Raw genomic sequence first — 9,225 nt, forward strand, 5'->3', positions numbered from 1 at the left:
CTTGCACTAGCTCGACTTCACGTGTTACTTACTGACCCAGTGTTTACAAAGCAAATGTGCAAAGACATTCAGACTCCCTTTAAAAAAAGGGTAAAACAATTAGAGCTCTGCATTTCAGCCCGGGCCTGACAGGGCCAATTTTGATTTTTTTTTTATTTACGCCCCTAGGGCCAGGCTTCGGGCCAGTTTTCACATCATAACTCAGAGGCGGGCCAGGCATCAGGCCTGTTTTAGGCTTCTCCTTATTTTTACATTTTGAACATCCATCAGTTATGGTAATGAAACATTTTTGGTACCTCGACTGTCAAGAGCGACTCAGACTGGAGCTGGAAGAGATCCACATTTAAGTGCACACAACAGGTTAAAGCTTGCTGCAAAGTACCAGTAAAAGTAAATACCATGAATGTGCCGGGGGGAAATAGTAAGGAGATATTTTAATTATTTATTAATAAACTAGTGTTTTTGGAGTCAGTATCGCAAAGGAATTTGACGATCCTGACTCACTATCTCCTTGTTAGACACGTCTTTAAAAGAAATGCATAATGAAAGATTACATAATGAAAGTGTTTCTGATTTAATTATTATTTCTTTTTAAAGTAGTAATTCAGATCTTTCTACAGATATATTTATCAAGTCTATGAGGTAAGTATTCGCTTTTTAAGGCAAATTTTTGAGCACTCCTGCTCAAGACTAGAACTGCAGAAAGCGCATCTTTTTTTTATTTTATAAAAGCACAACATTTTGTTGATATTGTGAGCGCACACAAATAAAAGTAGACTCTTTACAGTTCCGAACGATGTATTACTTTTACCTTTATAAGCAAAAATGATGGCGTATTTTAAGATGTTTCCAGTGCAAGTGATTGCGCTGGCCTCCATGTCCTATTTATATAAAATTTATTATGCACATTTATATAAGTTGAACGTTTAAACGAACATTGTGATATGCTTGAGCTGTTTTATGTCTGTAGATTTTATTTTTGGCAAGTCGTGATGATTTGAGAAGAGTAAATTGATTAAACATAGTGTGATCAACTCACTGTCTGCCGCTGGCCGCTTGGTCGGTAATTTAAAAAAACAAAAACGGACATTTAAGGAACAAAACATTCTCCAAACATTTATCTAAATTAAAAAGCAACCTCGACCACAACAGATGATTTTTGCAGAGCTGATTTTGGCAAGGTAAAAAGGGTGTGGTTTTACACAACCATTGAGAATTTTTAACCAAAGTATATTATAGACTTTTCATTAAAACCCTAAAGAATCATATCAACTTGTGGAAAATGGGCATCTGATGACCCCTTTAATTAAAAGGTTATATTCAAAGCTTTAATAAAAACAATTTAGATGTCTATGGTATATCCTAATTCAAAAGTAAAATGTGTGTGTAAATGAGAATCCAATCAAACACATTCTGTGTGTGTGAGTGAAGTAAAATAGATCCTCTTACGCGTGTCCCTGCCTGCCCCTTATCTGAAGCATTAATTAAAGTTAGTTTTATTTTAATTAGTGTAAGTTCTTAATTAGTCCATTCATTAAGCATTCTGATCTCGTCCAGTGAGGGATTAGTTAAACTCTGAGAAGCTCAATCAAACAAAAGGAGCTTTTATATCAACCAGGACAATATTTGTATTGTTACTGTTAAATGCTACATGTGACTATTTGTTTAAGCTCTCTAGTTGAACATGGAAAAAGTCCAGTTCATTTTCACTCTTAACATAAAAACTATGCCAGCACTGTAATTGTTTATGTACCGCAGAACCAGTTAAGGTCAGATCTCGTTTTAAAGACTGGCACTCGGAAGCGGCACAACGTTTGGCCACATTTCCTCGCTTTTATCATTAGTTATGTGCCAAATAGAATATCAGCATCTTTTGGAGAATAAAAGTCTGCCGTTTTTGCCAGACTGCTGAAAACTGAACAGGGTTATTGACGTGTAAATGTGTCTGGCTATGTGACGCTAGAACATTTTGGAGTTCAGAATAACTCATATTTGTGATTTAGTTTGAATAATACATTTAGTAATAAAACGTAAAACATAAAACATGGAAACCAGTGTGTGAGTGTGTGCGCTTGTGGAATTATCAACCAATCAGTGTTGTCAGGATGTCATTTTCCTGTGGCTCCTGAGTGATTAGTCACATGACAGTAATAGCTCAGGTGATTGGCTAAAAGAAATGATCTCAGAAGCATCAAGTGCCCTCAAGCAAAGACGGAAATACGTGGGTCAAACGCTTCCAGAGGCCCATTTGAGCAACAGCCACTGATATTAATGTGAATGCCCAAGGTATTATAGACCTACTTGTGTTTTATTCCAAAGATGAAAGTTCTGACAGACCTGTTCATTTCTTAGAGGGGAACTATAAATCTCTGTTTAAATGATTTTTGGACTGAAAGGGTCTTAATCTCGTGCTACCTGCTGCTATATACCCTTGATCGTACAGTATGAGTTTTTATCTTGGTTTTTGATGTGGAATATGGATCAGTGGAGTGGTTCCTCTGAGACCGGTCCTGGCCTCATTTCAATAAGCCTTAAATTATGCAGGCTCTGTAATGAGTGTGTGCAGAAGAAGCCTTTTTTAATATGTGCACATGGAGGTGCTAAACACATTATATTTGCCCCAGGGACATTTTTCATGACAGTTTAATCAGACTAGTTGCAAATGAGCGAAAGTACTTGTCCTGTCTCTAGATACACAAGCATTTCACAATCACGGGGACTTTAATAAATCACCCAGCAGGTGTCCGTGTGTGTGTGTGTTAACAAGTAAGTTTTAACTTTTAGTAGTGTAATTAGAGGTTAATTGAAAGTGGATTTTGCCAATACCAATATTTAAAGTGGGAAAACAGGCCAATAAGTCAATTAATAAGCTGATGACAGTCAAAACTATGAATGAAACTTTCTGCTTAATGTAAAACGGTGCTAAACTTTATTACACATTTAACAAATGTGATTCATCCATGAAAATGTTTTGTAATTAATAAATCAAATTAAAAATAAATAGATAAACTACTGTGCAAAGGTTCAGGGTTATAAGACCAAGGCTGCATTTATTTGATCAAAAAAACAGAAAACCGTAATATTGTGAAATATTACTATTCAAAATAACTGTTTTTTTTAAAAAAAAAAAAAAAATTGTTAATTTATGTCTAAGCCAATACTGTGCTTAGATCAAAAATATGAATGAGAACTTTCCACTTAATGTAAAATTGTGCTAAAATGTATTACACATTTAACAAAGAGTGATTGATCCGTGAAAACGTTTTGTAATTATTAAATAAAAGTAGGTACACTACTGCTGCATTTATTTAATCAAAAATACATTAACACAGCAATATTGTGAAATATTATTACTATTAAAAATCACTCTTTAAAAAAAAATTTAAAAAAAAAATTAAAAAATATTTAAAAATGTAATTAATTCATGTGATGCAAAGCTGAATTTTCAGCAGCCATTACTGTGCTTAGATAAAAAAAATATGAATGAAAACTTTCCACCAAATGTAAAACTGTGCTAAAATTTATTACACATTTAACAAAAAGTGATTTATCTGTGAAAATGTTTTGTAATTAATAAATAAAAAAGAGGTATACTACTGCTGCATTTATTTAATCAAAAATACATTAAAACAGTAATATTGTGAAATATTATTACTATTCAAAATAACTGTCCTTTATTTAAAAATATTTAAAAATGTAATTAATTCACGTGATGCAAAGCTGAATTTTCAGCAGCCATTACTGTGCTTAGATTAAAAAAAAAAAAAAGAATGAAAACTTTCCACTTAATGTAAAACGACCGTTACACATTTAACAAAGAGTGATTTATCCATGAAAATGTCATTATTAAATAATTTAAAAAAATAGGTACACTACTGCTGCATTTATTTAATCAGTTTATTCCTGTTATGCAATATTGAATTTTTAGCAGCCATTACTATGCTGAGATCAATGCTGAAAAGAGTTGTGCTACTTAATAATTTTGTGGAAACCTATTTAATTTAATTTATTTTTTATTTTATTTTATTTTAAGTGTTTTGAGAAAAATAAAATAAACACACACACAAATAATAATAATATGAATATATGAAATGTGCTAGGATCTCTGAGTAAACATCAGAAGAAAATATTGGCATAATTGTTTTTTATTATACTTTCTAAAGACTGGTTGGAAAAAGTTCATTATAATCATAATTATTTATAATTTTTTTTTTACTTTGTTGAATAAGTTCAAAAGAACAGCATTTATTTGAAATAAAAAATAATGTTTTGTACCATGTATTTTTTTTTGCATCCTTACTAAATAAGAGTATCTCTCTCTCTCTCTCTCTCTCTCTCTCTCTCTTTTTTTTTACAAATCTTTTTGATCCTGGTCTTTTGATATAAACATTATATATAAACTAAACCAAAAATTGCCACTTAAAATAATATAAACTAAATAAAACTAAAACAAATAAAATGAAATAAGCTACATACAATATTAACCAAACAACACTCCAAATTACAACCAAAAAAGCAACTGTCTCTGCCAAAATGATCTGTTAAACTGATATATTGGTTAACTCTAATAACATTTCTCTCTTTGTTTTTCAGGTCTTCGTAAATGAAAGAGTCTCGTGAAGAAGAGCCGCTCTGCCCATTCCTCCTCTCAGCTCCTCACTTCCTGCCTCTCCTCTGTTTAAAACGCCTCCTAATCGTCCTAAATCAGCCCCTTCTGGAGTATTGGAGAACTGGCTCTCTGATTCCCAGCTCTGGACAAAACACAGTCTCTCCATCAGACGCTCTGGCACATTGTTCCAGCTGGCTCATTTAGACACTCTTACACAAGTGGCTGTAAAACATATCTAAACAAAAAAGTCCAGTATTATGTTGGTGCGGTGTGTGGTCCATGTGTTTGAGTTATTCAAGGGGAGTTCAAGGCAGATGTTGAGGTTCACCGAGTTCCAGCTCTGTTTGTGTGTGTGTGTTTGTGTGTGAGGAGGGCCATTGTATGCTGTTTACCTTCACACAGGATCTGCACAGTAAATCCGAGGAGGGAGCCGTGAGGAGGAAAACGGGCGCGGCCCAAAAAATAAGACAAAGCAAGCTGACCTCCTGTGGCAGTCAAAAATAGAAGCAAAGGAAGCGTAAAATATAAATACAAGACACAATTAGAGCTTTTCTGAGTTGTTTTAAGTCATAGTGTGATGTACAATTCTCATGATTCAGTTTTAGTCTTTTTTTCTAGTTTAAAGTCTTGATTTATATGCAGTGAACCTAAAATCACTGTACTTAGATACTCAAATCATACTAAATAATGTATAAAAGTCATTACATTAGATCAAATATACATTTGGCTGAAAAATCACACGTGAGAAGTGGTTTATTTGTTTTCAAATGCATATTCGTTTCATATTTGCATCTAATGCAATGAAAATTGTTCATTTTAAGTGTGACTCGAGAGTTTTGGGGTCACTGTGCATGCTGTCAGTATTTTTAATGTTAATAATCATCTATTATTGCACAATCTGTTTGCATTAAAACTATTTTGGGCTTCCTCTGGTAGTCGGTTAGTAGGGGTCGACCGATATGTGTTTTTCAGGGCCGATGCCGATACCGATTATTACAGATCAAATGCACCGATAAACGATATTTTGAACCGATATGTGTCAAAATACAAATGTCACATTTTTTGTCAACACAGTAGCTTAGGAAAAGCTGAAAACAAAAATTACATTTGCCATTTAAAATTATAAGCAAAAGAACAAATCCGTTGGCTTGTAGCCATGACGAAATTAAATAACTTTTAACGAAAAAATGTCCCGACGTCGATTTCAGCGTCTCTCCCACAAAGGAAAATATATATAAATACAACAACAAGTAGTAATAGACTAAATGATAGATGTCGGTTTCTTAACAGTAAACTGACCATTTTCTAGTCCAAGCTGAACGTCCTTCAAGGACAGCGCATCCACACTTTGCTCGGCCATGTGCCATCCTCTGTCTGTACAGCCCGCTCTGATGACCGTTATGCAAATCCTGCGTGCACAGACCTTGCCAATAAAATGCGCCGCAGTCCATGCGTGCATAACAGTCATGAGCGCAGGCCGTACAGGTGCTCTATAAGAATGAGTAAAGCCAAAGACTAAAGGACAGACATGCTGTTCAGAAAGGACGTCGGGAAAAGGAGATTATTACACCGCCTGCTCCCGTCCAAATTACACCAGAGTTACCGACCGCTACCGCGTTTTGTTTGTAAATTTATTCCCGCGTCGCAAAAAATCTGGTCGAGTCCCGCGGGAATGCAGACCTCTAGTATACGGTCCTACTTTTGATTAATTCATCCAAACTTTGATGACTCATCCAAACTTTGAAAAATTCCGTGGCATTTAGTGTTAACAGTATACAGTACATTCCATTTATATGACTGGATTCCGCGATTCCGTCCGTGTTTTCCGCATCCGGGAAATCAAGATAACATTGAGGTGTTTTTGCAACTTCACCGTAAAGGATTGTGAATTACTAAAACACAATCAACTTCTGCTGCTGACATACCTTTGAGAGACAAGTGATTACTGCCGCACGCTGCACGCAGCTCCAGCAAGCGCGTTCTGTCTGTTTCTTCACTTCCTTCAGCCTTGGAGTTGATTGGTCGGACTCGCGACTTCCAACAAATCTGATGCGCGGTGGGCGGAGACTGCTCTAGGGCACAGAGTGGTGAGCTCTGACAGGCTGCGTCGGAGCCAAAGAGCGCATTTCGAAAATAAATTATTTTTATCGGCAAATCGGTTTTGAAAATAACCGATTCCGATAATCGTGAAAATGCTTAATATCGGCGCCAATAATCGGTAGGGCCGATAATCGGTCGACCTCTATCGGTTAGTACTGGCAGTACAATTACATAACCTCATACTGTTTTCATAATTAATACTACAGTAGGACTGGCTGATATTATGAAACAGAAACGGTTCTTTCATCTAAACGGTGCTTGTAATCAACTATTAGTTTGTGAACAAATCGTCAGCATGTCTTTTTATGAATATGAGTAACGGTTGAGTGGCTGTCAATGTCTTTCACTGTAGATGCAGAGCTACTGTAACTGTTTACTGAAAACATAAACCTCAAAGCACAAATGACTGACCTGACATGTATCGTAGTGTGTATGACATGTTTTGAAGAGACGGACTGTGTATTTCTTTTCGAATTGAGATGTGAAGGCCAAAGGTCAGTATGTATTTTCTAACTTTCATAGTTGCTTGTAATCCCAGCTGTTTCATATCATAAGACTTGTGTACTGTATTGTCAGCATTTTGAGTGCTTGTGGTCTGGCGGTAAAGAAACCGGGCATGTTGTGCTCTTAAAGGAATAGTTCACCCTTGCTCTTGCCTATATGTCATTGTTTTTACAGTTATTAAAGTATGCAAAAAGGTCTAACAAAGCATAAAAGTGGTCACTCTTAAAGTTTCCATGAAATTAAAATGGAATTTTTTGGCTTTTAGTATAAATATGTTAACTTTAAGATCATCTATAAGCTACTGTGCTCCAAAACAACAACAAAATTCGCATTTCGAAGACATAAACATTCAAAACTTAACATCTCTAACTTCCGCCAATATGAATCAACGATTTTGATGATGTCACCCTGCACTTCAGTTTCTCATCAAACGTTCTGTCCAATCAAATGCTGTCTAGCATCGGAAGCGTCCCGCCCCCTAGACTATAAATAGAAGGTGAAGCTCCAGCAGAGTCGGTCTCGTACACAAAATTGGTATTTTCTCTACCGTTTATGGCACGTAGTGCACTATATAGGGGATAGGGAATGATTCACAGTCTACATATGCTTTCTATTTGGGGTGAAAGAAGTTTGGTTTCGCGTTGTGTTAATACAACTTTATTTTTCCCGTAAGAGTGGGCGTGGTCATTTTGTATGGTTCTGGCTTCCGGTCTCATCCACATCCGGATATTTTTAGCTGTACAAAACTCGTTTCGTTGCTTGAATTTGCAAATTGGTGTCTAACTATATTATTTTAATGTATTGTTTTATTTTAAACACACTGGTTTGTAGTGCAAACAGTTTTACCATGTACTGCGCATTGTTATTCATCTCGTTATGCGGCTAATGAACCGGAAGTCTCGCTCATAGGCTTACCTTCACGTTGAAGAATAAGGTGGATGCAGTGTTGCCAGATCGGGTTGACGATTTTCAGCCCAAAAGCTCACTAAAACCTGCCCACTTCAACAAAAACCAGACTGAAATTTTAACTGCCAAAATAATGTGGTAGAAAAAGTGAAATAAAAGCAAAGAAAAAGCAGCTGGTTGGGTGGCTTTTAATTTTTTAAAAGCTGCCCAAATTTTGTCTACCCACCCAAAGTGTTTTTCTCTGGTCCAAGCCGATCAAAAAAAGCCCAATTGGGCGGCAACCCGCCCAATCTGGCAACACTGGGTGGATGATGATATGAGGGTGAGTAAATGCTAAATAACTTTTTTTTCTGGTGAACTACTCCTTTAAACATTATAAGGGTTCAGGAAAGGTTTTAGCAAATCTATTAACTAACTGGCAAAAACTAACATGTTCAGCTTAATATTAGCTTACAGTTATCTTGTACAATATTCTGTTAAATCCTCATATTGGTCACGAATCTCTTCTGCCCCCTAGTGTTCAGTGTCTTTCTGTACATTTCAACAGGAAAACTGCATTTTGTATCATCTGAAAATACTCATGTACATTTGTAATTGTAGCGTTTAGGATATTCAACAATGATAGTCTGCTGCATAAGTGTTATGAGGAGAAAAAGAATGATATAGATTTATATCACACCTCCCTTTGTCTTTATCGCTCTCTTTTTACAGGTGTTTTTTGTAAGCACTTTTTGTATCTCTTTCCTGTGTTTGGTCTCTTCTCCATAGTTCTTCATTGACTGCCTGTCCATCAACACGTGTTTGCTGACCAGAGTGTAAATAGATGTTTGTTAATAAAAGTATGCTTTTCATCTACCGATTACAGGTCGTGTTTAGGTTTGGATTGCTGCTTCTGTCTATGTGCCTTTGGTCATGAAACATAAATAAACAGACACACATCCTACAAAAACCGCCTCTGTGTATATAAGAGGTCAAAAATAACTGGCCTTTTGAAAACTGCTTGTAAATTCTATATTATCTTATGGTATATTAACACCAAATCATTTACCAAAGGTTTTGTGCCACATTGTTCTAAACTTATGCACCTCATTTTTGAGTTTAAAAGA

At 35.7% G+C, this 9,225-nt stretch overlaps 1 protein-coding gene across 2 annotated transcripts in view; it reads left to right on the forward strand.

The window, feature by feature from the left end:
• nkain4 (sodium/potassium transporting ATPase interacting 4) overlaps positions 1-8,972 on the forward strand; it is an 86,162-nt gene extending 77,190 nt beyond the window's left edge. For both annotated transcript variants that reach the window (XM_051096315.1, XM_051096314.1), the window contains one exon: positions 4,594-8,972. In XM_051096315.1, the coding sequence (XP_050952272.1) occupies positions 4,594-4,607 (14 nt within the window). In that variant the 3' untranslated portion in view covers positions 4,608-8,972. The remainder of the gene's footprint in view (positions 1-4,593) is intronic.
• Positions 8,973-9,225: the final 253 nt, after the last annotated feature.

Source organism: Labeo rohita, chromosome 23 (assembly GCF_022985175.1).
Source record: "Labeo rohita strain BAU-BD-2019 chromosome 23, IGBB_LRoh.1.0, whole genome shotgun sequence".
In the NCBI taxonomy this organism is placed as follows: domain Eukaryota; kingdom Metazoa; phylum Chordata; class Actinopteri; order Cypriniformes; family Cyprinidae; genus Labeo; species Labeo rohita.